Below are 27,967 nucleotides of genomic sequence, written 5' to 3'. Positions count from 1 at the left end.
CAAACCAAAATACCATGTCCTCTGACAAATGAGCATTTTGCACATTCATTGGGTGAATGGCAGCCTGATTAGCTGCAAGATTATTGTGAAAACAGCAGTCTCAGTAACAATTAAAATCATTCTTATTTTTGAAGAAACTACTGTACAATCTGAATTTTCCCCCTAATTTTAATTTAATAAAATTATTTTGACAAATATTAAAAAAATATATTAATTATTAAAAAAAATGACAATACATACCATTTAGCAGTTCTTTATTTAAAGTTGCTCTCTCGACTGACAGGATACACTGTAAAGAAAATAATAATGAGGAAACATCAAAATTGAGGATCTTTTTTTTTTTCTATGAATTTGTAGAATAAAGTGATTTATCACCTTTACATGCATTTACACAGTTAAAGAGAATCTGTCAGCTGATACATGTTGTGCAATCCGTGGGCAACATATATCATAGACTAACTATATTATCTCAGTCAGGTATATGAGACTCTGAAACACTTAGTCATTTCAGAGAAAAACATACTTTAATAGACACAAAGGGACCAAGCCGCACTGTAGGCTAGTTGGACAGGCGAGTTCCTGCTGGCTTCTCCTCGCCCGCTGCCCTGCATTTACAGGTCTCTGGCTATGATAAAACATCCAGTGTTTAATAAAGCTGCCCATTGACTAAAAATAAATACATACCATGCATTTCGCCGTAGATTCTTCCAACGGGCAATTTATAATGTGCTACATTGCCCCTAGGAAAAATCAACTGCAAAACACGAGTTAGAGAAAACACAAGAACCCCATAGCGACGGCCTAACGTCTCAAGACGTCGGAAAAACAGGGTACTTATTCTGTTCCGACGTCTTGAGACGTCAGGCCGGAAAAAGCTTGTAGCGCCCCCCAGTGACGAAAAGGTAGCTGAGACCCCCAAGATTATGAATCGGGGTGTTTTTTTTGGACCCCGATAATGTGAGCACCGGTATACACCGTATACCGACGTACACATAAAAAAAAAAGGCAAATAATGCTAATTTCTTTCTCATCTGACATGATCAAACATGTCAGATGATAAAGAAATATAATCCTCTAGTGCCCCCAAGGCCCCCGGTACCGGAGAGTCCCCCCACCACCCCTACCCCCCTCCGGAGCAGTCAAAATGGCGCCAAAGCGCACAGAAAACTGCCGCCGGCGCCGGCTCTGTATTCATTTCCCTCCGATCTGAAATGATCAAACATTTCAGATCGCAGGGAAATGTCCTCCCCCTGACCCCTCCTCCGGTCCACCGGAGCCCTCTGGTCCACCGGAGCCCCCTCCGGTTCTCTGGAGCGCTCCCCCTTCCCTCCTCCGGAGCGTGCAAGATTGCGGCGCGCAGCGCACAGCGCGCGGCCGCATTCATCCTGCTCTTTCTGCTGCATGCGACACGTCACATGCGGCAGAAAAGTCGTCCCCAGGTCCCCCGGTCAGCCCCCGGTCAGCCTCGGTCATCCCCGGTCAGCCCCGTTACCTGGCTGCTGCTCCGTCCCCGCGATCACTCCGCCTCCTAGAAAGCTGGCGGCGCATGCGCAGACAGTGGCTGTCAGCTGGATCCTTGTAAGCAGGGACGCTGACCTTGCTGCTGCGCTGTGGACCGGGGGAGAGTGAGTGCAGTAATCTGCAGCCACACTCCTCACATGGAGAGCCTGCTGTTCTAGAATATGGGGGGTACGTTCTGTGAGCGTGCCCCTCATATTCTGGAATGAGGTTAATGCAGGTCACTCTGCCCTAGGTTGGACCGGGGCAGTGTGAGTGCAGTATTCTCAAATTACTGCACCCACACTGCTCATGGAGAGCTTGCTCTTCCAGAAAATGGGGGATACGTTCCCTGAACGTGCCCCCCATATTCTAGAAGGTCCAGAGTCGCCGAGGGACCTCCAAAATGGATTACAGCGACCGAAATTTATTTATTTTCAATAAATTGGTGAAAAAGGAATGTTTCGGGGAGTTTTTTTTTCAAATACATTTTTTTTTTTGTGTTTATTTTTTTCTATTACTGACTGGGTTAGTGATGTCGGGTATCTGTTTAGATGCCATGACATCACTAACCCCAGGGCTTGATGCCAGGTGACATTACAGCTGGTATCAACCCCATATATTACCCCGTTTGCCACCGCACCAGGGCGCGGGATGAGCTGGAGCGAAGCGCCAGGATTGGCGCATCTAATGGATGCGCCACTTCTGGGGCGGCTGCGGCCTGCTATTTTTAGGCTGGGAAGAGTCCAATAACCATGGCTCTTACCACCCTGAGAATACCAGACCCCAGCTGTCCGCTTCACCTTGGCTGGTGATCTAATTTGGGGGGGACCCCACGTTTGTTTTTTTGTTTTTTTTAAAAAAAAAAATGCCTGGGGAGCCCTCCAAATTGATCACCAGCCAAGGTGAAGCTGTCAGCTGTGGTTTGCAGGCTACAGCTGTCTGCTTTACCCTAGCTGGCTATCAAAAATAGGGGGGACCCCACGTCGTTTATTTTAATTATTAATTTTTTGGGGGGCTAAATACAAGGCTAGGCACCCTTTAGTACCACATGAAAGGCACTAAAGGGCGCCAGCTTAGAATATGCAGGGGGGTCGGACGTTATATATGTTTGACATCTATCCATTCATCCATTGTAGCATTTTAGGCTGTGCGCCCACAATCAGGGTTTGCAGCGTTTTGGGCACAGAGTGTTTTCCCTGCATCCATAGCGCTGCATTGTGCAGTAGAAGCACAGTGGAAGGATTTTTAGAAATCCTATGCCCAATGTGCTTCTTTTCTCCGCAGAATAAACCGACCTGTGGTGCAGCTTCCCGAGCCTCAGCATGTCAATTTATGCTGCGGAGACAAGAGTGTTCTCTACAGGTAGCATAGAGCTCCACAGCAGCCTGAACCCAAATCGTGGGCATGGGCAGCTGCGTTCTCCCGTGGACAACACTAACATCTCTGCAGGAAGGCTGACACTGTGTACTAGACGCCATGTCGCTGGATCATGGCCACATAGCCTAAAAGTGAGAAACTTGTTGCTACAGCAACATTTTTGTGAAGTACCTGTGGATTCAAAATGCTTACTATACTCCTGAATAAAATCCAGTTTCCAAAATGGGGTCACTTGTGGGGGGTTTCTGCTTTATAGGTACCCAAGGGGCCCTGCTAATGTGACATGGTGCCCGCAATTTATTTCAACTTTTCCAGAATTCAAATGGTGCTCCTTCCATTCCAAGCCCTCCCATTTATCCAAACAGAGGTTTTTGGCCACATGTGGGGTATCCCTGTGCTCATAAGACATTGGATAACAACCTGTGGGCTCCACGGTTTGTTGTTGCCTCTTGAAAAAGTAAGAAATATGATGCTAAAGCAACATTTTTGTGAAAAAAATGAAAATTTTCAATATGGCAACCTAAGCTTATCAAATTCTGTGAAGTACTCTTGGATTCAAACTGCTCAATATACACCTAGATAAAAGCCTTGAGGTGTCTTGTTTCCAGAATGGGGTCACTTGTGGGGGACCTCCACTGTTTAGGCACCTTAGGGGCTTTCCAAATGCAACATAGCGTCCGCTAATGATTCCAGCCAATTGTGCAGTCAAATGGCGCTACTTCCCTTCCGAGCCCTGCTGTGCACCCAAACAGTTGATTTCCACCACACATAAGGTATCAGCATACTCAGGAGAAATTGCACAATAAATCTTATGCTGAATTTTTCCCTTTTACACTTTTAAAAAAAAAAGCTACCTGGTTGAAGTAACAATTTTGTGGTAAAAATGTATTTTTTTATTTTCACAGCTCAACATTATAAACTTCTGTGAAGCACCTGAGGGCTCAGGGTACTCACCAAGCATCTAGATAAATTCCTTCAGTGGTCTATTTTCCAAAATGTGGCCACATGTTGAGGAGCTTCACTGCATAGACACCTCAGGGGCTCTCCTAATGCAACATAGCGTCCGCTATTGATTACAGCCAATTTTGCAGTCAAATGGCACTCCTTCCCTTCCGAGCCCTGTCATGCGCCCAAACAGTTGATTTCCACCACATATAAGGTATCGCCAAACTCAGGAGAAATTGCACAATAAATGTTATGCTGAATTTTCTCCTTTTACTCTTGTAAAAAAAAAAAGCTACCTGGTTGAAATAACAATTTTGTGGTAAAATTTTATTTTTTTATTTTCATGGCTCAACGTTATAAAATTCTGTGAAGCACCTGGGGGTTCAGGGCACTCACCAAACATCTAGATAAATTCATTGAGGGGCCTAGTTTCCAAAATGGGGTCACTTGTACGGGGTTTCTGCTGTTTAGGTGCCTTAGGGGACCTCCAAATGCGACATGGTGCCCGCAATCTTTTTCAGCCAAATTTCCTTTCCAAAATTCAAATATTGTTCCTTCCGTTCCAAGCCCTCCCATTTGTCCAAACAAAGGTTTAAGACCACATGTGAGGTATCACCACGCTCATAAAAAAGTGGGTAACAAACATTGAGGTCAAATTTGTGGAATTACCTCTTGAAAAAGTGAGAAAATTGATGCTAAAGCAACATTTTTGAGAAAATTATTAAAATTTTCAATATGACAACGTAACGTTAACAAAATCTGTGAAGTACCTGTGGATCCAAAATGCTCACTATACCCCTAGATAGAAGCCTTGAGGGGTCTAGTTTCTAAAATGGCATCACTTGTGAGGGGTTTCTTCTGTTTAGGTACCTTAGCGGACCTGTAAATGCAACATGGTGCCCGCAATCTATTTCAGCCAAATTTGCTTTCCAAAATTCAAATATTGCTCCTTCTGTTCCGAGCCCTCCCATTTGTCCAGACAGAGGTTTCTGACCACATGTGGAGTATCAGTGCGTTCATAACAAAGTGGGGAACAAGTTTTGTGGTCCATTTTGTTGTGTTAGTTCTTCTAAAAGTGAATAAATTTGGGTTAGAGCAACATTTTTAGGTAAAATTTAATTTTTGCTTTTTTTCATTCCACATTGCTTTTGTTCATGTGAAGCACCTGAAGGGTTAATAAACTTTTTGAATGTGGTTTTGAGTACTTTTGGGGTGAAGTTTTTAGAATGGTGTCACTTTTGGGTATTTTCTGTCATCTAGGCCTATCGAAGTCACTTCAAATATGATGTGGTCCCTAAAAAAATGGTTTTGTAAATTTTGATGTAAAAATGAGAAATCGCTGATAAACTTTGAACTCTTCTAACTTCCTAACAAAAAAAAATTTTGTTTCCAAAATTGTGCTTATGTAAAGTAGACATGTGGAAAATGTTATTTATTAACTATTTTGTGTCACAGAAATCTCTGGTTTAACGGTATAAAAATTGAAAAGTTTAAAATTGCTAAATTTTCAAAATGTTTGCCAAAATTCAATTTTTTTCATAAATAAACGCAAAAAATATTGTCCTAAATTTAGTACTAACATGAAGTCCAATATGTGATGAAAAAACAATCTCAAAATCACCAGGATCCGTTGAAGCGTTCCAGAGTTATAACCTCATGAAGTGACACTGGTCAGAATTGCAAAATTTGGTCTGGTCATTAAGGTGAAAATCAGCTCCGTCACTAAGGGGTTAAAGGGAAATAACAATACTTTCTTTATTATAAGTAGCAAATGATTTACATAAATTTACATAGAATATATCAATATTGCACAAAAAGGAGAGAAGTTAGGTCACCAGATACATGCGTTGAATTGTGTATCAAAAATGTATATGCATGTTTACAATGTGAGTTTCTAAGACTCAATACAATCAGCCCTGTGGAATACCTATAAAGTGTCATGTGCAGTATATATAGCAATGTGTCCCACTGTGGTCAATGACTCAGAGTGGATATAGTTTATATTGTCTTTTTGCACCCTGACCCATCTATTAAAGTACCATGTGCAACGTATATAGTAATATACCTCATCATTAGTACAAATTCAATACTGGTTATTAATTACAACTAGAAATAGGCCTGATGCTATCGTATCGGGAGTGCGGTGAAATAAACATCTGTCTATGCTTAGTGGTGCTGACAGGAGCAGTGGTGAGTGGGGCTGGGGGCATGCAGATCTGGTGAGGGGGGCTGGAGGCATTCAGATCTGGTGGGGGGCATACAGATCTGGTGGGGGCATACAGATCTGGTGGTGGGGCTGGGGGCATACAAATCTAGTGGGGGGCTGGGGGCATACAAGTCTGGTGGGGGGCTGGGGGCATACAAATCTGGTGGGGGGCTGGGGGCATACAGATCTAGTGAGGTGGGCTGGGGGCTTACAGATCTGGTGGAAGGTGGTCTGGGGGCATACAGATCTGGAGGGGGGGCTGGGGGCATACAGATCTGGTGAGGTGGGCTGGGGGCATACAGATCTGGTGAGGTGGGCTCGGGGCATACAGATCTGGTGAGGTGGGCTGGGGGCTTACAGATCTGGTGGAAGGTGGTCTGGGGGCATACAGATCTGGTGGGGGCGCTGGGGGCATACAGACCTGGTGGGGGGGTTGGAGACATACAGACCTGGTGGGGGGTGGGGCTTATAGATCTGGTGAGGGGGGTGGGGGCCTACAGATCTGGTGGGGGGGCTAGGGGCCTACAGATCTGGTGGGGGGGCTGGGGGCATACAGATCTGGTAGCGGGGCTGGGGGCATACAGATCTGGTGGGCGGCTGGGGGCATACAGATCTGGTGGGCAGCTGGGGGCATACAGATATGGGGGGGCTGGGGGCATACAGATCTGGTGGGTAGCTGGGGGAATACAGATATGGGGGGGCTGGGGGCATACAGATCTGGTGGAGGGACTGGGGGCATACAGATCTGGTGGAGGGGCTGGGGGCATACAGATCTGGTGGTGGGGGCTGGGGGTATACAGATCTGGTGGGAGGGCTGGGGGTATACAGATCTGGTGGGTGGCTGGGGATATACAAATCTGGTGGGGGAGCTGGGGGTATACAGATCTGGTGGAGGGAGGCTGATGTCCCCTGCAGCAATGAGCACATTGTTTAGTAATGTGCTCCTGCTGGTTCTCTTCTGTCCCCTATTATGCCATGTCTCACCTGTCCTCCATGCCTGCGGAGCCTCCAGCTGCAGCAGACAGACTTCTCCATGATAGCGTGTGGTGTACGGAGCGGTCGCTGCAGGTTGATGTCATGGCTTTACTGAAGTTGAATGCTTTATGCGCCACAAAGCATTCAACTGCAGTGGCGGACATACCCGTGCACACTTCCTTACTGCTCCGTGACCTCGGCAATGTCTGACTAAAACACAGCGTTGTGCTTGGATGTGGTGAGTTTACACTGGAAACCGAATTCGGCTTATTGGTTACCATGTTTATGATGTGGCCACTGTGGCTGCGCCACTAACACTGGCGCAGTTCATGACAGAATAGGAGAACAGACAAAACTGGTGATTATGTAAGTAGATATCCTATTGCACACTAGCCACAAAAAATAAGATTTGTATGTTAATCCACCAATCAAATTATATGCAAAGAAACATTCATACAGGGTACATTAAATACAAATTCAATGTTGGTCATTAATTACAATATCCTATTGCACACTAGCCACAAGAAAATGGGATTTGTATGTTAATCCATCATTCAGATTATATGCAGGGTAACATTCATCATACAGGGTACATTTGATACACATTACCTGACACACAAAGCAAATGATATTGCACGCATTAACCGGTGACCCACCAGGTGGAGGTAAAAGAGTACCCAGCATAGAACGCTCGTTTCGCGTACCGCTTTTTCAACCAGGCATGGATAAAGTGGACAGATCAGGTACGGACAGAACCTTTTTAAACCAGACTACTAATTCACATGTAATCATGTTACCAATACCAGTATACTGATGTGCGCATGTGCAGCTGACAATGCAGGTCCTCTTCTGCATTTGTTACATCACCACCAGAGTCCGCTCCAGCGACTTCTACTCCGATCGCCAGGCGACGCTGTGTACCTGCCGTGGATAGTGCTGGTGATGGGAGAGGAGTCGATGCCAGCGACGCCGGTGGGCGCAGGCTCCGCTCATCCACTGAGCTGGGTTTTCTTGGGATATATGCAGTACCACTGGCTGACTGTAGGTGGCGTGTGTCTCCCAGCTGAAGTTAATAGAGAAGAGTAGAAAGGGGTGTTTCAATGCCGCGCCAATGATCATTGTTCAGATGTCAGATTAATGTATCTTTATTATTTGCATAGGTCTACGCGTTTCAGGAGACTCAGCTCCCTTCCTCAGGACCGTCAGGTACAAAGAAAAACATCAAATCTATACAAGTGGGCACATACATACATTAAATAGCCAAGATGACGTCACAGGACCACCCTGTCTTAGGAAAAAACGGGCGGGAAAGGGTGCATTGCAGTCCAGCCATGACGCAATAAATATATCTTTATAATGAAAGATCAAAATCCATCAGTAGTCATGGAGCAGATGGCTACAATGATTAAACATACAATAAATTATATGAAAAATAAATATGAAAATCTGATAAAACATGTGTACTCATTGGTGTATGTAAAAAATACATATATATATATATACAATCCACAAACATATGCACTTAATACAAATATACATATTAACCGAAGTATGAGGAGAGCCCAGAACTCACCTCATTGTGCTGACATCAGACCTCAAGTAAATCAGAATTCACTGAGCTGAAGCTTGAACTAATGTAGCTACCGAGGCATGTAATGTTTTGGGAAGTGAAAAAAGAAGCATCTAAAGAAAAGGGAAAGGGAAGGGGAAAAAAAAGGGGAAAAAAAACCCTACATTTGCAGTGTGAACCAGAGTAGCCTCCGTCCGAAATGTGCTGGAGAAAGAATCTCTAACAGTGAAAAAAAGTAAAAAAAAGTGCAGAACCGCTCCAGATCCTCATGTATTGAAAGCAGTTCACCGGAGTTCATAAGCGTGAGAAAAAAATGAACCGCGCCTGCGCTAAAGGTATGTATCAGAGACAGGCAGGTTATGTGGGTTCAAGAACGTGGGAAAATTGTCACAGCGCATGCGTTGCCCCAAAGAAACAGAGCAAGTGTCTGTTTTAACATTTAATACACCAAAGATGAGTCAAACTATGATAAGGGTCCAAACCGGAGTGGAAAAAAACCCATGGCCCTAAAACATCATTTTTATGGTGTATGAAAAGAAACAAAATAGAATATCCAAACCGATATATCGGTGTGAGAGTGCTCGTAATAACTGGTGGGGGAGAGACACGGGAAAAAAAGTATGTGATGTAGACCCGCCAGAAAATGTGGAAGATAGTACCGCTAATCCAAACGGAATGATATAGAAGTCGGATAGGCTGATACTGGAGTAAGGACCATACCGTGAGACGTGATAGCAGTAATAGAAATAGTGAGTTAGACCTAAGAGGACATATAAGTAAACCTGACATATCGTAGTAATATAATTCACGATGTTCAGTTAATATGGAAACCAAACAAACAAGTGTAAGGACAATTAAAAATGCTGACGGGGAGGCATTTCTCCCAGGGGAGATACCAAGAAAATAATAATAATCACTATAAAAGTATGATATAAAAACGTAATAATAAAGACCTGGCTAAAATGAAATAAAACCACAACCAAACCAGAACATGGCCTATATAAAACAATGAATATATGTGTGCTACAATCGAACTATAATCAAAGAGTATAATATATATATAAAAGTAGATACTAAAAGCAACCGGGAGCGATACCCAATAAAAAGTAAAAGGATAAAAACAACCTGAATGATACTTAATGAAATAGATCAGTAACCTCATTGAGGCCCCGGAGTTTCAGAGTATTAAGTTTGTATATCCAAAAGGTTTCTTTTTTATTTAGAACCTCCATCCTGTCATTAAATAAAAAAAGAAATCGCCTAGACCTATGCAAATAATAAAGATACATTAATCTGACATCTGAACAGTGATCATTGGCGCGGCATTGAAACACCCCTTTCTACTCTTCTCTGTTAACTTCAGCTGGGAGACACACGCCACCTACAGTCAGCCAGTGGTACTGCATATATCCCAAGAAAACCCAGCTCAGTGGATGAGCGGAGCCTGCGCCCACCGGCATCGCTGGCATCGACTCCTCTCCCATCACCAGCACTATCCACGGCAGGTAGACAGCGTCGCCTGGTGATCGGAGTAGAAGTCGCTGGAGCGGACTCCGGTGGTGATGTAACAAATGCAGAAGAGGACCTGCGTTGTCAGCTGCACATGCGCACATCAGTACACTGGTATTGGTAACATGATTACATGTGAATTAGTAGTCTGGTTTGAAAAGGTTCTGTCCGTACCTGATCTGTCCACTTTATCCATGCCTGGTTGAAAAAGTGGTACGCGAAACGAGCGTTCTATGCTGGGTGCTCTTTTACCTCCACCTGGTGGGTCACCGGTTAATGCGTGCAATATCATTTGCTTTGTGTGTCAAGTAATGTGTATCAAATGTACCCTGTATGATGAATGTTACCCTGCCGTTCGAGTGGCTGCAGCCGTGGTCAAGTTTTACACGCGATTACAGTAGTTGTGACTTTCACAACTACATCTGGTGAGTAAGACTACACCCCCCTCCCCACCCCGTACATATTGGGGTAAGACCCTATTTGCGCTTTCTCTCCACAGTTTTTTTCTCCCAGCTGAAGTTAGCATCATTCAGCTACAACCAATGGGAAGACACCACACATCCTTTTTAATTCCCCTCCTGTCTGCTGACCACTGCCAGAGATAGTTCTGAAATTCTGGTTCCTGTTCCGCGTGTTCTGTTTTGTGATTTTTGTGTTCTGACTTCTGCTTGTTTCCTGACTACCTCTTCTGCCTGCTGTTTATGTGTGACGCCCTGGCAAAGCCAGATTGTCACAGAGACTGCACAAATCTTCCAGGTGCAGGACTCCATCCTCCTTGGCATACCAACACAAACCCACACCCAGGTACACAACATCAGCCTGCAAAGCCTAGTCACCACCCATGACAATAGGGACACACCAGTGGGTGGGGCAAAGTGGATGGTGACGCCCACCTAGGGGTCCTGAGGTGTTCTGCGAGGGAACAAGGCAGTTGAGTCTAGACAGTGAAAGTGAGAGGAGTGTGAAGTGACAGGGTAGTCAGAGGTTGGAGCCTCTGGACCTCTGGACTACTGACTAGGTGGCAGTCGGCAGACAGGGCCACAGGCCATGGAGATCTGGTCACGGGAGACCTAAAGTGGACCGGAGCAGGGTTGTAGCCCGCCGGTGCCTACAGTGGGAATCCGGTCCGGAGGCCGTGCTTAGTCGGGGTGCCTGGACCCTAGGGCAAAGAAAGCTTCAAGCCCCTTGTCAATTAGCCAGCCGGGGTCAAGTCTCCATATCTTGTCCCACCAGTAAGCCCACAGAGTGAGACAGAAGCCCAATGAGGGGGATGGGGCTCTGCAATTGCCTGCTAAGATCCCACAGGTCAGTTCTCGCGGGCCACAGCTCCCAACACACAGAATCACCGGGAGTGGACTTCCCCGTTTCAAGCGGAGTAGTCAAACAAAGGACACAAACATTAAGTGCAGGAGGAAGGGACCCCTGTTTGCTGTACCAGGGTGTGGGACCCGAATACACCCGCCAGAGGTCACCGGTCACTGGCAATTTGGTTTACCATTGGACTCTGCGTGGATTTCTCTGGAACTGTGAGTACACCAATACCACCCGGTTCAGCCCTGCAGAACACGCTTCGCAGTATCATCCTTCCCCGTACACCTGGGCCCCGGGACAACACCTCCTGTACCCGTGGAGGGGATACCATCCTCCTGCCCCGATCCATCATCCCCGGTCGTCCCATACCAAGGCAGCGGCGGTGTCACCAACCATCACCGCAACCCACGGGTGGCGTCACTGACAAACTCTTCCCCTGTAAATACCCCCTTTTTATTGTTGTGGGTGACGGGCCGCTGCACGAGCCCTGGATCCGGCTGCCATTCGAGCCCCAGCCACGATCCCGAATCCAAGCGCCTCGGGTAGCCTTCCCTGACAAGGTCAGTCACCCCTGCCCTCGACAACTTCTGGCGTCACGAACAGGATTCTTACCCCATCCGCTGATTTGGGTGAAGTGCGCCTTTTTCTGAACTGTTGAACCGTGAACCTCTGAAAATTTTTGGACCGCCATCATCTTCCCCGCCATTTTTGGTGCCAAAAACAACAAGCTCACCATCTTCTTCCCCAAACCGAGTGCAAATTTGAAGCCCCACCCCCTAAGAACGCGGGCGAACCCGGTGATCTCCAGAGCAGGAAGCTGCAAAGGACAGTGGGTCTCACGAGACTGCTGTCGAAAACCAAGGGGTAAAGACCAGAAAGATGTCGGCGCCTGATGGTGATGGCTCCCACATAGAGTTGAGCGCGGTTCGCGGTTCGAGGTTCTCCAGTTCGCGGCTCGAGTAATTTTGGGGGCTGTTCTAGATAGAACTAGAACTCAAGCTTTTTGCTAAAGCTCGATAGTTCTAGATACGTTCGAGAACGGTTCTAGCAGCAAAAAGACCAGCTAATTACTAGCTGGCTTTCCGCTGTAATAGTGTAAGTCACTCTGTGACTCACACTATTATGAAATTTCAGTGTATAGTGTGCAGGAACAGCGCATTCAGATCACTGCTGTATGGATAATGGCGATCGCCATTTTTTTTCTTTCCTTGTTTTCCTTCCCTAAGCGCGCGCGTGTAGTGGGGCGGGCCAGCATGTCAGCCAATCCCAGACACACACAGCTAAGTGGACAAGTGGACTTTTAGCCAGAGAAGCAACGGCATGTGTGATAGGATGTCCATGTCACATGTCCCTGCATTATAAAAACAGGCATTTTCCTCCAGCACGCCATTATCTGCCTGCTGCGTCCTTGGTGTCAGTCATCACTGGCGCAGCTCCTATCTCCGATACTGCTGTGTACGCTCCATACACAGCGCTGTACAGAATAGGGATAGAAGTTTCTATCATTCCTTTTAAGGGCTAATATCGGCAGGGTCAGAGCCATAGGTGACAGGTCCGTGAAAACAGAGTTTAACAGCTACACAACATGACAGCGTCTGTGTAGCTAAGGTCAGGGATTTCCTCGCTGCATTTCCCCATTAGGAGGGATAGAAAGGCAGGCTTCCTTTTCTCTACCCAGAGACCCACAACACTGCCACTGTACCCTCCTGCCCTTTGCACACTCAAACTCATTGTTACTAAGCCATTATACTAGCAAACACTGAGTGAACTTAGTGGCATCCTAAACGTGGCTGTTGGACTTCTGTATTGTCCCACTAGTGCAAAGATATTTGCAGCACCTCTGCCTGCATTGCACACTCAAACTCATTGTTACTAAGCCATTATACTAGCAAACACTGAGTGAACTTAGTGGCATCCTAAACGTGGCTGTTGGACTTCTGTATTGTCCCACTAGTGCAAAGATATTTGCAGCACCTCTGCCTGCATTGCACACTCAAACTCATTGTTACTAAGCCATTATACTAGCAAACACTGAGTGAACTTAGTGGCATCCTAAACGTGGCTGTTGGACTTCTGTATTGTCCCACTAGTGCAAAGATATTTGCAGCACCTCTGCCTGCATTGCACACTCAAACTCATTGTTACTAAGCCATTATACTAGCAAACACTGAGTGAACTTAGTGGCATCCTAAACGTGGCTGTTGGACTTCTGTATTGTCCCACTAGTGCAAAGATATTTGCAGCACCTCTGCCTGCATTGCACACTCAAACTCATTGTTACTAAGCCATTATACTAGCAAACACTGAGTGAACTTAGTGGCATCCTAAACGTGGCTGTTGGACTTCTGTATTGTCCCACTAGTGCAAAGATATTTGCAGCACGTCTGCCTGCATTGCACACTCAAACTCATTGTTACTAAGCCATTATACTAGCAAACACTGCTGCCAGTTTAAGGGCCGTAGTTGCATTGTCAGGGATAATTATTGTTGTTTATTCTGCTGTTAATAAAGCTAGACCACCGCTGAAATCTACACCACCTCTCAATTTTTACTACCACATTTTAAGTGCACAATCTTGTCGCAATCAAAATGAGTGGCAAAATGACAGATGCTGGTGTAAAGGGGAAGAGGCGTGTTGGAAAAGGAAAAAAAAGGTTTGTCCGTGGGGAAGGTGGCAAAGCTCCATTAACATCTGCTGAAGATAGACCATCTTCCAGGAAAAGTAAGATGTCTACTACTTACCGTGGACAACCCGATGTGCTCCCTTTTTTACGGACACGAACAACTGGAACAAAGGTAGATGATGGCCAAAAAAGGAAAATGCTTGAATGGATCTCAAGTGGTCCAACAAGTGCCCTCTCCGCCACCTCAACTACCGCATCCAAAAAACACCAGTCCTCTGAGTTGTCATCCCAATCAAACTTGCTTTCTCCCAGCTCTGAAGTCTCCATCCGCCCTGCACAGTATGGTGGAACTGAGATGGCTGAGTCTGCAGAGCTGTTCAGTCACACTATAGTCTGGGAATCAGAAGTCTGCTCCCAAGCTAGAGTGAGTACAGACCAGGAAATGGTCTGCAGTGATGCCCAGAACCTTTGTGACTCTGATTCAGGCCGTGAGGACCAAGTTTCTGAGCATAATATTGACCCTTTTTCACAAACTGTAACACCTGTTGTTATAGACAATGAGGAACATAGGGATGACGATGAGACGCAGATACCAGATTGGGATGACAACTTAAATATTCGGTCAGGGCAAGAAGAGGCTCGGTCTGAGGGTGAGGGGAGTGCAAACACAACAATTGATGAGGAAGTTCTAGATCCCACCTACTGTCAACCCACAGTCTGGCCCTCGAGGAGGTCAACAGAGACGGTGGAGGAGGATGCAACTGACGACGAAGTTACCTTGCGCCTTCCTGGACAGAGTAGGAGTACTGGTAGCACGTCTACAACTGCATCCTCAGCCACCACTGTTCCTCTGAGCACTAGTCGGGGTGGATCAGCAGGTCGCATGCCCTCTAAGCCTTGCCTAGCCTGGTCCTTTTTAGACATAGCAAAAGATCGCCCAAATTATGTGATCTGTAAAATTTGTCGTGATTCTGTTAGTAGAGGGCAAAACCTCAGCAGTTTGACAACTTCTTCCATGAATCGTCACATGAATAAATATCATATGTCCTGGTGGGAAGCTCACCGTGCTGCATTGCGGCCTAGCGGAGTGAACCATCCACCGCCTGAACCTTCTAGTGCATCCATGCGCTCTTCATCTTCTAGGACTGTGGGGACAGCTGTCACACCTGGTTTTCCACGCACAACTTCCACCACTGTAACCGCAACAGGCAGTTTGCTTGATAGGTCGTCAGTTGGTTTGGAAGCGGAAACAAGTACGTGTGTACAGCTCTCTCAGACATCGATAGCACCAACGTTGGATGAAGGCGACATCATGTCTAGAGAATTTGCTCTGAAAACTCTGCTTTCCTAGATCAATCCAGGGATCTAGCAGAAAGATTTGAAGAAAGAGGCTATAGCCGTCGCAATATCAACAAGGGCTTTACGCGAGCATTTAAGGCAGACAGAAATGATCTACTTTTTGGTAAAAAAACACCCCATTAAATGGATAATGAATTGAGGTTTATTACTACCTTTAGCTCTCAATGGAGTGAAATTAAATCCATTTTACAAAAACATTGGGGTGTTCTGATGATGGATCCTGTTCTCAAAAAGGTATTACCAGATCATCCCCTTATGGTGGCACGAAGGTCAAGAAACTTATGTGACCTTCTGGTTAAGAGTCATTATGAGACCTCAACAGTCGGCAATAATCGCAACAATTCAATCCAAGGCTTTTTTCCGTGTGGCATGTGTAAGGCCTGCAAAAATATGAAGAGGGCTAAGACGTTCAGCAACTTTGATGGATCCAGAAATTTCGAAATTCGTAGGCTACTAAATTGCGCATCCAAAGGTGTCATCTACCATGCTCAATGCACGTGCAATAAAGTCTATATAGGATTGACAACACGCGAACTGAAGATTCGCGTACGAGAGCATATTAGAGACATCGAGAATGCTAAGGATGTTGAGGATATCTCACTACTCAAAACTATAGCCAGACATTTCAAGATCTAACACTCATGTAGATCTAATGAGATTACATTCAAGGGTATAGATCAGGTGTCAATGGGCTCCAGAGGAGGTGATTTGGGGAAAGTCCTGGCTCAGACAGAGAGCCGGTGGATTTTCAGGTTAGGCACTCTCGCACCTCAAGGTCTAAATGAAAACCTAGGTTTTGGCTCTTTCTTATAAGCCATTCCGATTACTGTAGGTCTTTTTTGTAGGCATTTTTATGGCTATGTTCTTAATATTCTTTTTAATTTTGTATGTTCTTATAATTTATCTGGGTCTCTTTTAGGGGTGGGTTGTTTGGTTTGTGTTATATGGTTTTATCTATGTATTAATTGTGTTTATTTCATATTTTTAGTCGTTGTTGCTGGTGGCTCTTTTCACCTGGGTCGTTCCCTTTGACTAGATGCTGTGATCATCTGCTTTGGAATCGTTCCAAGAAATATGAAGATGAATGAAACTACATTGATCTATTCCTTCATGTCTTATGCATTGATATGCACATATTTTACGTATGGTTTTTGTATACATATATTTACACTAATTATTTCACACATTCACACATCATTCACACATACTATGGGTTGATTGTGTGCGGTTTGTTTAAGTTGCACACAATCATCCCATAGACATACAAGTTCTTTTTGGTCACTATATATTTTTTTTGTGTTTTTGGGTGCATTTTATGCACACAACTATATATATATAAAAAATATAAAAAATAAAAAAGAGAAAATAAATTTAATATACTATTTAATGAGGTTCACACATTGTTAATCATCAATTCTCACGTATTTTATACATTATTGTTCATCATTGCAATTATATATGTGTTATTTTGTATATTTTAATATTGATAATATATTTGATAGGGTGGATTTCATGTTTATATGTATTGGTTTAGATGGAGAGATCAATCTATTTGTCATTTATCTAGTTCATTTTAAACTGTAAGTAATTGGTCATTTTATGTGAGGGGTCCATATAGAAAGTAGTTTTGTATTTATAAGGCTATATATAAAATGGGATCGATAGTGGTTGTTTCTCATTATTAATTCTATAGTGAGCTGTATATAGATCTTTAGGTTGGCTACTCGCTCACTATATGGAGCGCATGTCCTTGCAGATGGTTGTGCGCAGACTCGGATCGCGGACCTCCGAACTTCCGGTCGCGCGCACATGGGAACGCAGCTTGCGGTTCAAGCTTGCGTTCCACGCGCGCGGCTTGAGTGGTTCCTGTGGGAGTGACCGATGATCAGCGTCTGCAGCCGGGATACACCCTCTGCAACGAGCATCACAGGGGAGCGGCCAGGTGAAGTGACTTAATCCATTAGCGTCACTATAAATAGACAGCCCTTTCCCCAATTAGACACGCCCCCGGAAGAAGCAAGGGCGAAACGGCGTTGGGGTGCAGGGACGCTTTACCCAGATCCAGGCTCATCAGGTAGCTATTGTGGCTTCAGCCTTGGGATGACCGTTTGTTACAGTGGGACAGTGAATACTCTTTAGCTATCAGTCTTTTATGGTTAAACAGGGCACTGTATACTTTGCATCTATCAGGTTCCATCTATATATGGGTAGTCTTTTGGATTTAATATGAATATGAGTGCATGTATGGTCTCACTAGCAGCACTGATTTATGCTATTCTATTCCACCTATGAGAGAACCTGTTATTAGAGCACATAGCTTTATCTGTGTCTGTTATAGCAGGGCAGTGTATTTTTTCAGACTTATATATATATATAGGCAGTTTATGAACAGAACGTTAGTTTCAGTGCGTGTATGGTTTTACTAGCAGCACTATTAGCCTGATCTGTGTCTGTCTGTGTTTGCTATAACAGGGCATTGTATACTTTGTAGTTTTTAGACTCCTTCTATATTTATAGGCAGCTTTATGGATATAATATGTGTACTAGTGCATGTATGGTTTTACTAGCAGCACTGTTGTGATGGTATTCTGCCATATTTATGGAAGCACCTAGCTCCACTCATGTCTGGATGTAACATGGTTTCTGGGAATCAATAGTGTCCCTACGGGATTTTTTCTGTTTTTTTAATGTGTGTTATTTATTATGTAATAAAATTAATGTTTTAACCATGAACCACTGACTTGTTTCCTGATTGGGGACAATTGCTTGTGTTGGTCCAGTTGAATTTAGTGGCATGAATATATGGTCAGGTGTGTTGTTGATTAAAGACATCATGTCTACGCCTGCACTTTCCTCACAAAGCTGCATTTTTCCAGGGACACCCTACTCAACACCGTCTACACACAGCAGCCAGATCTCTGTCCCTTAGATGTGGACAAATAAAAGGCCATTTCCTGCGACCCATGACAAAGCTAAGAGGTTGACTTTATCCCTCTGTAAGCTCTTGGCTACCGAAATGCTGCCTTTCCGCCTGGTGGACACACAGGATTTTAGAGACCTTATGTCTGTCGCTGTGCCCCAGTACCAGATGCCCAGTTGCCACTACTTCTCTAAGAAAGGTGTGCCCGCGCTACACCAGCATGTCGCACACAACATCACCGCTTCCTTGAGAAACTCTGTGTGTGAACGGGTACATTTTACCACCGATACTTGGACCAGTAAGCATGGACAGGGACGTTACATGTCGCTGACTGGGCACTGGGTAACTATGGTGATAGATGGTGAAGGGTCTGCTGCACAAGTCTTGCCGTCCCCACGACTTGTGTGTCAATCCTCTGTCTGTCCAAGTTCCGCCACTGCTTCTGCCTCCTCCACCTCATCTGGGTCCTCCACCTCCGCCCCAAGCCTGCCTGGTCAAGCCTCCAGCGTTTGCACTGCGCAGAAGGAATCATGCACCCCTCATTACTATGCTGGCAGCAGAGCGCAACGGCATCAGGCGGTCTTTAGCTTGACATGTCTTGGGAATAGGAGTCACACAGCTGAGGAGTTGTGGTCAGCTCTGCGGTCCGAGTTTAATAAATGGTTGTCTCCACTCAACCTGCAGCCTGGTAAGGCCGTGTGCGACAATGCTGCAAACCTGGGTGCGGCCCTTCGCCTGGGCAAGGTGACACACGTGCCTTGTATGGCTCACGTGTTGAACCTTGTTGTCCAGCAATTTTTAACACACTATCCTGGCCTAGATGGCCTTCTGACCAGGGCACGAAAACTGTCTGCTCACTTCCGCCGTTCAACCGCCGCAGCTAAGCGACTTGCCTCGCTCCAGAAGTCTTTCGGCCTGCCAGTTCATCGCCTGAAATGCGATGTGGCGACACGCTGGAATTCGACTCTCCACATGTTACAGCGACTGTGGCAGCACCGCCGAGCCCTGGTGCAATACGTCATGACGTATAGCCTGGGCCAACGAGATGCAGAGGTGGGGCAGATCACCCTGATGGAGTGGTCTCAGATCAAGGACCTATGCACCCTTCTGCACAGTTTCGACATGGCGACGAATATGTTTAGCGCTGACAATGCCATTATCAGCATGACAATTCCAGTCATTTACATGCTGGAGCACACGCTAAACACTATTCGGAGTCAGGGGGTGGGACAACAGGAAGGGGAGGAACTACAGGAGGATTCATATGCGCAAGGGACAACAACATCACCAAGATCCAGATGTTCATCATCACCAACGCGGCAGGCATGGGACCATGGGGGACAGGGATCAACAAGGGCGCATGGTAGCAGGCGAAATGTTGAGGAAGGTGCAGGAGAACATGAAGAAATGGATGACGAACTGTCCATGGACATGGAAGACTCAGCGGATGGGGGAGACCTTGGTCAAATTTCAGTTGAAAGAGGTTGGGGGGAGATGTCAGAGGAAGAAAGAACGGTTAGCGCCTCTATGCCACAAACACAGCGTGGACTTGGTCTGCATGGCTGCGCAAGACACATGAGCGCCTTCTTGCTGCACTACCTCCAACATGACCCTCGTATTGTCAAAATTAGAAGTGATGATGACTACTGGCTTGCCACACTATTAGATCCCCGGTACAAGTCCAAATTTTATGACATAATTCCAGCCATAGAAAGGGACGCACGTATGCAGGAGTATCAGCAGAAGCTGTTATTCGATCTTAGCTCGGCTTTTCCACCAAACAACCGTGCAGGTGCAGGAAGTGAATCTCCCAGTTGTAACTTGACAAACATGGGACGGTCTCGTCATCTTCAACAGTCTACCCATACCAGTAGCACCGTATCTGGTGCTGGTAACAGCAATTTTATGGAATCTTTTTATAATTTTTTTAGACCGTCCTTTGCAAGGCCACCAGAGACAACAAGTCTGACACATAGTCAACGGCTGGAGAGGATGATACAGGAGTATCTCCAAATGAACATCGATGCCATGACTTTGCAAATGGAGCCTTGCTCATTTTGGGCTTCAAATCTTGAAAAATGGCCAGAGCTCTCCAGTTACGCCTTGGAGATTTTATCGTGTCCAGCTGTCAGCTTTGTCTTTGAACGTGTCTTCAGTGCTGCTGGGTCTGTGCTGACAGATAAGCGCACGCGTCTGTCCAGTGACAATGTGGACAGACTAACGTTCATCAAAATGAACAAGTCATGGATCCACAAGGAATTTACTACTCCTGTGTCATCCTGGGGAGAGTAATTGCTTATGGATTTGGAATGTGCTTGATGCAAATCAAAACATCCTGTTTGCAACTAGGGCACAAGTGCTGCCACTGATGGGGTGTCTGTGTGGCCCAATTTTTGGAAAAAAGGGAGACTCCGCTTGGAGTAACCCTTGCTTGCTGTGTTTTTTAAAAGGAGCCAAGATGAACAGAGCTAAGATCAGGAAAGACTTTGCTACCTACCCCGGTGTCATCCTGGGGATGCTTAAGAATAGCGTATTTTTGAATGTGCTTGATGCAAATCTAGCTGTGAAGTGTACAACTGGGGCACAACTGCTGCCACTGAAGGGGTGGGTGTGTGTGGGGCCCAATTTTTGGAAAAAAGGGAGACTCCGCTTGGAGTAACCCTTGCTTGCTGTGTTTTTTAAAAGGAGCCAAGATGAACAAGTCATGGTTCAGCAAAGACTTTGCTACCTACCCCGGTGTCATCCTGGGGACGGTTAAGAATGGCGTATTTTTGAATGTGCTTGATGCAAATCTAGCTGTGAAGTGTACAACTGGGGCACAACTGCTGCCACTAAAGGGGTGGGTGTGTGTGGGGCCCAATTTTTGGAAAAAAGGGAGACTCCGCTTGGAGTAACCCTTCCTTGCTGTGTTTTTTAAAAGGAGCCAAGATGAACAAGTCATAGTTCAGCAAAGACTTTGCTACCTACCCCAAAGTCATCCTGGGGACGGTTAAGAATGGCGTATTTTTGAATGTGCTTGATGCAAATCTAGCTGTGAAGTGTACAACTGGGGCACAACTGCTGCCACTGAAGGGGTGGGTGTGTGTGGGGCCCAATTTTTGGAAAAAAGGGAGACTCCGCTTGGAGTAACCCTTGCTTGCTGTGTTTTTTAAAAAAAGCCAAGATGAACAGAGCTGGGATCAGGAAAGACTTTGCTACCTACCCCGGTGTCATCCTGGGGATGGTTAAGAATGGCGTATTTTTGAATGTGCTTGATGCAAATCTAACTGTGAAGTGTACAACTGGGGCACAACTGCTGCCACTGAAGGAGTGGGTGTGTGTGGGGCCCAATTTTAGGAAAAAAGGGAGACTCCGCTTGGAGTAACGTTTGCTAGCTGTGTTTTTTAAAAGGAGCCAAGATGAACAAGTCATAGTTCAGCAAAGACTTTGCTACCTACCCCCATGTCATCCTGGGGACGGTTAAGAATGGCGTATTTTTGAATGTGCTTGATGCAAATCTAGCTGTGAAGTGTACAACTGGGGCACAACTGCTGCCACTGAAGGGGTGGGTGTGTGTAGGGCCCAATTTTTGGAAAAAAGAGAGACTCCGCTTGGAGTAACCCTTGCTTGCTGTGTTTTTTAAAAAGAGCCAAGATGAACAGAGCTGGGATCAGGAAAGACTTTGCTACCTACCCCGGTGTCATCCTGGGGACGGTTAAGAATGGCGTATTTTTGAATGTGCTTGATGCAAATCTAGCTGTGAAGTGTACAACTGGGGCACAACTGCTGCCACTGAAGGGGTGGGTTATTGTGGGGCCCAATTTTAGGAAAAAAGGGAGACTCCGGTTGGAGCAACCCTTGCTAGCTGTGTTTTTTAAAAGGAGCCAAGATGAACAAGTCATAGTTCAGCAAAGACTTTGCTACCTACCCCCAAGTCATCCTGGGGACGGTTAAGAATGGCGTATTTTTGAATGTGCTTGATGCAAATCTAGCTGTGAAGTGTACAACTGGGGCACAACTGCTGCCACTGAAGGGGTGTGTGTGGGGCCCAATTTTTGGAAAAAAGGGAGACTCCGCTTGGAGTAACCCTTCCTTGCTGTGTTTTTTAAAAGGAGCCAAGATGAACAAGTTTGATGCAAATCTAGCTGTGAAGTGTACAACTGGGGCACAACTGCTGCCACTAAAGGGGTGGGTGTGTGTGGGGCCCAATTTTTGGAAAAAAGGGAGACTCCGCTTGGAGTAACTCTTCCTTGCTGTGTTTTTTAAAAGGAGCCAAGATGAACAAGTCATAGTTCAGCAAAGACTTTGCTACCTACCCCAAAGTCATCCTGGGGACGGTTAAGAATGGCGTATTTTTGAATGTGCTTGATGCAAATCTAGCTGTGAAGTGTACAACTGGGGCACAACTGCTGCCACTGAAGGGGTGGGTGTGTGTGGGGCCCAATTTTTGGAAAAAAGGGAGACTCCGCTTGGAGTAACCCTTGCTTGCTGTGTTTTTTAAAAAGAGCCAAGATGAACAGAGCTGGGATCAGGAAAGACTTTGCTACCTACCCCGGTGTCATCCTGGGGATGGTTAAGAATGGCGTATTTTTGAATGTGCTTGATGCAAATCTAACTGTGAAGTGTACAACTGGGGCACAACTGCTGCCACTGAAGGGGTGGGTGTGTGTGGGGCCCAATTTTAGGAAAAAAGGGAGACTCCGCTTGGAGTAACCCTTCCTTGCTGTGTTTTTTAAAAGGAGCCAAGATGAACAAGTCATGGTTCAGCAAAGACTTTGCTACCTACCCCGGTGTCATCCTGGGGATGGTTAAGAATGGCGTATTTTTGAATGTGCTTGATGCAAATCTAGCTGTGAAGTGTACAACTGGGGCACAACTGCTGCCACTGAAGGGGTGTGTGTAGGGCCCAATTTTTGGAAAAAAGGGAGACTCCGCTTGGAGTAACCCTTCCTTGCTGTGTTTTTTAAAAGGAGCCAAGATGAACAAGTTTGATGCAAATCTAGCTGTGAAGTGTACAACTGGGGCACAACTGCTGCCACTAAAGGGGTGGGTGTGTGTGGGGCCCAATTTTTGGAAAAAAGGGAGACTCTGCTTGGAGTAACCCTTCCTTGCTGTGTTTTTTAAAAGGAGCCAAGATGAACAAGTCATAGTTCAGCAAAGACTTTGCTACCTACCCCAAAGTCATCCTGGGGACGGTTAAGAATGGCGTATTTTTGAATGTGCTTGATGCAAATCTAGCTGTGAAGTGTACAACTGGGGCACAACTGCTGCCACTGAAGGGGTGGGTGTGTGTGGGGCCCAATTTTTGGAAAAAAGGGAGACTCCGCTTGGAGTAACCCTTGCTTGCTGTGTTTTTTAAAAAGAGCCAAGATGAACAGAGCTGGGATCAGGAAAGACTTTGCTACCTACCCCGGTGTCATCCTGGGGATGGTTAAGAATGGCGTATTTTTGAATGTGCTTGATGCAAATCTAACTGTGAAGTGTACAACTGGGGCACAACTGCTGCCACTGAAGGGGTGGGTGTGTGTGGGGCCCAATTTTAGGAAAAAAGGGAGACTCCGCTTGGAGTAACGTTTGCTAGCTGTGTTTTTTAAAAGGAGCCAAGATGAACAAGTCATAGTTAAGCAAAGACTTTGCTACCTACCCCCATGTCATCCTGGGGACGGTTAAGAATGGCGTATTTTTGAATGTGCTTGATGCAAATCTAGCTGTGAAGTGTACAACTGGGGCACAACTGATGCCACTGAAGGGGTGGGTGTGTGTGGGGCCCAATTTTTGGAAAAAAGGGAGACTCCGCTTGGAGTAACCCTTCCTTGCTGTGTTTTTTAAAAGGAGCCAAGATGAACAAGTCATGGTTCAGCAAAGACTTTGCTACCTACCCCGGTGTCATCCTGGGGATGGTTAAGAATGGCGTATTTTTGAATGTGCTTGATGCAAATCTACCTGTGAAGTGTACAACTGGGGCACAACTGCTGCCACTGAAGGGGTGGGTGTGTGTAGGGCCCAATTTTTGGAAAAAAGAGAGACTCCGCTTGGAGTAACCCTTGCTTGCTGTGTTTTTTAAAAAGAGCCAAGATGAACAGAGCTGGGATCAGGAAAGACTTTGCTACCTACCCCGGTGTCATCCTGGGGACGGTTAAGAATGGCGTATTTTTGAATGTGCTTGATGCAAATCTAGCTGTGAAGTGTACAACTGGGGCACAACTGCTGCCACTGAAGGGGTGGGTGTGTGTGGGGCCCAATTTTTGGAAAAAAGGGAGACTCCGCTTGGAGTAACCCTTGCTTGCTGTGTTTTTTAAAAGGAGCCAAGATGAACAAGTCATGGTTCAGCAAAGACTTTGCTACCTACCCCGGTGTCACCCTGGGGACGGTTAAGAATGGCGTATTTTTGAATGTGCTTGATGCAAATCTAGCTGTGAAGTGTACAACTGGGGCACAACTGCTGCCACTGAAGGGGTGGCTGTGTGTGGGGCCCAATTTTTGGAAAAAAGGGAGACTCCGCTTGGAGTCACCTTGCAGTGTTTTACATGATTTTAGAAGGGCGTGCCATGCCTATATCTGTGTGTCCTCCTCTTTTTCCTTGTCCAGCTCTTTTGTTTTCGCATGAGTATATGTCCTTGTCACTTTCCCATGTGTTTGTGTTGTGTTGTGAGTTGTTTGTCACCTTTTGGACACCTTTGAGGGTGTTTTCTAGGTGTTTTTATGTGTTTGTGAATGCCTGCCATTGTTTCCTATGCGGTTCAAGTTTGGTTTGTCGAACGTTCGACGAACTGAACTCGAATAGGACCTCCGTTTGACGAACCCTAGTCGAGCCGAACCGCGACCGGTTCGCTCATCTCTACTCCCACAGCAGTGCAGGATGACGGAGAGGCAGCGGGTCCCGCTCCGGTTGCAAGAGCGGTGGAGCCTGCGGTCCCGGCGGTCACGCAAGTTATGCCGATTACTCTGCCTTACGTGCCCGGTGCCGCCAGGCTGCCCCAGTATAATGGCCGACCCGATGCCCTGCAGATATTTAGGAAGAAGATATGCATTGTTCTCAATATGTATGCAATGACTGGCAAGCAGCGCACATCCGTGGTGCTTGGACAGCTGACAGGCGCAGCCGAGCAGGAGGTAGAGACATGGACTGATGAGGATCGGGCCTCGGTACCTGCCATATTTGATAAACTGCATGTCTCCTTCGAGACCCGTGTAACGGGGGCAGGGGGCGCCTCAGGGGGTGTAGTCGGGTCCCCTCGCCTTGTGGGCCGCAGGCTGAACCCCGGCCCGGCCGTTACTTGCAAAACAGGTGTGTTGTTGGGGCAGAGTGTGGATGCATGAGGCCCATTCATGACAGCGTTCTTTCTGTGCTCTCCAGCTCCTTCTTCACTTTCAGGAAAGAGACAATTGCAGGCAGCGGGTAAACCAAACACCGATTTATTAAACAAAGCTTCCATCTTTTTGTTTGCAGCAGGTTTACTTTAGTACGTTACAAGTTACAGGTCCTTTTCTACAAAAACGGTTTCCTTTTTCTCTATGGTCACTTTCCTTTGCCTGCAGGGGACATACGTTAACCCCCTAGTAGCTGCGCTCTAACCCGGATTTACTGTAGGGCAGATCCAGCACACACTACCGGCTCTGGATAAGTTCTCACCTCTCCACTTCTTTGTCAGGGCACTAACCTTCGCCTGCAGGGGCCACTTGTTATCCCACTGATAGCTGCACTCCACTCTAGTACACACCACTGGCTCCGGACTAGTCCCAACTCTTCCACCGTTTCTCATGGGTTTCCTCTGCTTTCTAGCCAAGAGTACTCACTCAGGCTGACTGCCTCGTCTCACTCCCACACTCTGCCCCGTCACCTCAGACCGAGCTTGCTCGCCTCTCACATCTCACTGCACACTGGACTCTGCCTTCAGAACCCTTCCTTCCCCACCTAGGCTGCCCTGCCCCTTCCTTCCCTGCCACTGTTACCAGGGGAACCACTGCTCTACACTGGCACCTAGTGGGGAAACAGTTTATGACAGGTAACATTTTACCATCAACATTTACAATTTGCCACCATACTATTGTGGCGTCTTCTGGGGGGGAAAAACCGCTCCTTCACTACCAGGGGTCCGACTACCCCTTACATTCCTCCCCTCTTTAACCTCAGCCTCCTGGCGAGGTTCGTACCTGCAAAACAACACATGTAGGAAAAAACAATACTTAAAACACACAGACTGGCACACAAGTTTGGAGCCCGGAGTCCCTCCAGGGAAGCTCCCGGTCTTAGTCGCACATCTGCCCGGAGGCCCTCCTCAGGCGCTCCCGGTCTTAGCTGACCTTCTGCCCGGAGGCTATTTCCAAGCGCTCCCGGTCTTTGGGTGGGCAGAAAACAACAGGACAACAAGATTCCTTCTTAACAGTCACGGAAGAAGTCCACGCACAATTCTGCATTAAGCTCCTCCCGGGTTCAGTACTTTTAACGTTGCTTGAGCTGTAACATTCGCTGGCTCCTAACAGCACCGGCTCCCAACAACAAACAGACGTCTCTTCCGGATGACCACCTCTTCACGCTGGGTGGTATGCACGCAGCCATTCGGCCCGCTGGGCCCTCACATGGTCGGAGAGGGACTGTCCAGGTAAGCGGGGTAGCCTACGAAACGGCTCATAACCCGGTGGCTCCGGTACTTCCTTCTCCGGTTCAGGCCCTTCAGCCTCCTGCGGGGGTCAGGGGGTAGCTGGACGGGACCGCAGTGGGCTGCCGACAACAACTACCGGGTGCGACACCATACTCTGATGTATCACCAGTAATGCCGATGCTTCTCTTGGCTTGTCTCCAGCCGTAGGTTCGGCGGCTGCTTTTGGCGCAACCGTCGGGGTACTCTTCAGCCCACAGGCTTCAGCGAGTGCTTGCTTATGCTGAGCGCGCCACGCTCTGTTCTCCATTCTGCTTGGTCCAGGTATTGGAGTTTGCTTCTTCTTCCACTGCCGGGGTTGCAATCGCGCCGGGGAAGGTGGAGGCGGTTCTTCTTTTCCCGCTTCTGCCCATACTCCGCCCCCGGCCTCACCCACCAGGTCGGCACAGCGTTTGCGACGCCTCTTCTTTCTTGCGGCGCCGCCCACGTCTCTAGACCTCTGCAGTATCTCGGGGCAAGCACCTCCCCTCTTTGGGCGGTGCACTCCGGGCTTCTTCCTTACAGGCCAGCCCAGCGCTTTTCATTTGGCGCCCACTTTTCGCGCCTTCACTAAATCCATGAGGACGGCCGCCATCTTGCCGCCATCTTGTGGCCTGTTCAGTACATCAGGCACCACTTGGTCTCTGCTCGGGGTTTCTCTTCTGCGGGCTTGATCCTGCCGACTACGCCAAAATGTAACGGGGGCAGGGGGCGCCTCAGGGGGTGTAGTCGGGTTCCCTCGCCTTGTGGGCCGCAGGCTGACCCCCGGCCCGGCCGTCACTAGTAAGACAGGTGTGTTGTTGGGGCAGAGTGTGGATGCATGGGGCCCATTCATGACAGCGTTCTTTCTGTGCTCTCCAGCTCCTTCTTCACTTTCAGGAAAGAGACAATTGCAGGCAGCGGGTAAACCAAACACCGATTTATTAAACAAAGCTTCCATCTTTTTGTTTGCAGCAGGTTTACTTTAGTACCTTACAAGTTACAGGTCCTTTTCTACAAAAACGGTTTCCTTTTTCTCTACGGGCACTTTCCTTTGCCTGCAGGGGACATACG

At 46.8% G+C, this 27,967-nt stretch overlaps 1 protein-coding gene across 1 annotated transcript in view; it reads right to left on the bottom strand.

Moving 5' to 3' along the window:
• KMO (kynurenine 3-monooxygenase) overlaps nt 1-27,967 on the bottom strand; it is a 1,795,071-nt gene that overhangs the window by 1,137,202 nt on the left and 629,902 nt on the right. Inside the window, exon 5 of the mRNA XM_075338209.1 lies at nt 241-289. Within this exon, the coding sequence (XP_075194324.1) occupies nt 241-289 (49 nt within the window). The remainder of the gene's footprint in view (nt 1-240; nt 290-27,967) is intronic.

The sequence above is a fragment of the Anomaloglossus baeobatrachus genome, chromosome 3 (genome assembly GCF_048569485.1).
Source record: "Anomaloglossus baeobatrachus isolate aAnoBae1 chromosome 3, aAnoBae1.hap1, whole genome shotgun sequence".
Taxonomy (NCBI): domain Eukaryota; kingdom Metazoa; phylum Chordata; class Amphibia; order Anura; family Aromobatidae; genus Anomaloglossus; species Anomaloglossus baeobatrachus.
This window is presented reverse-complemented; position numbering and strand designations above follow the sequence as displayed.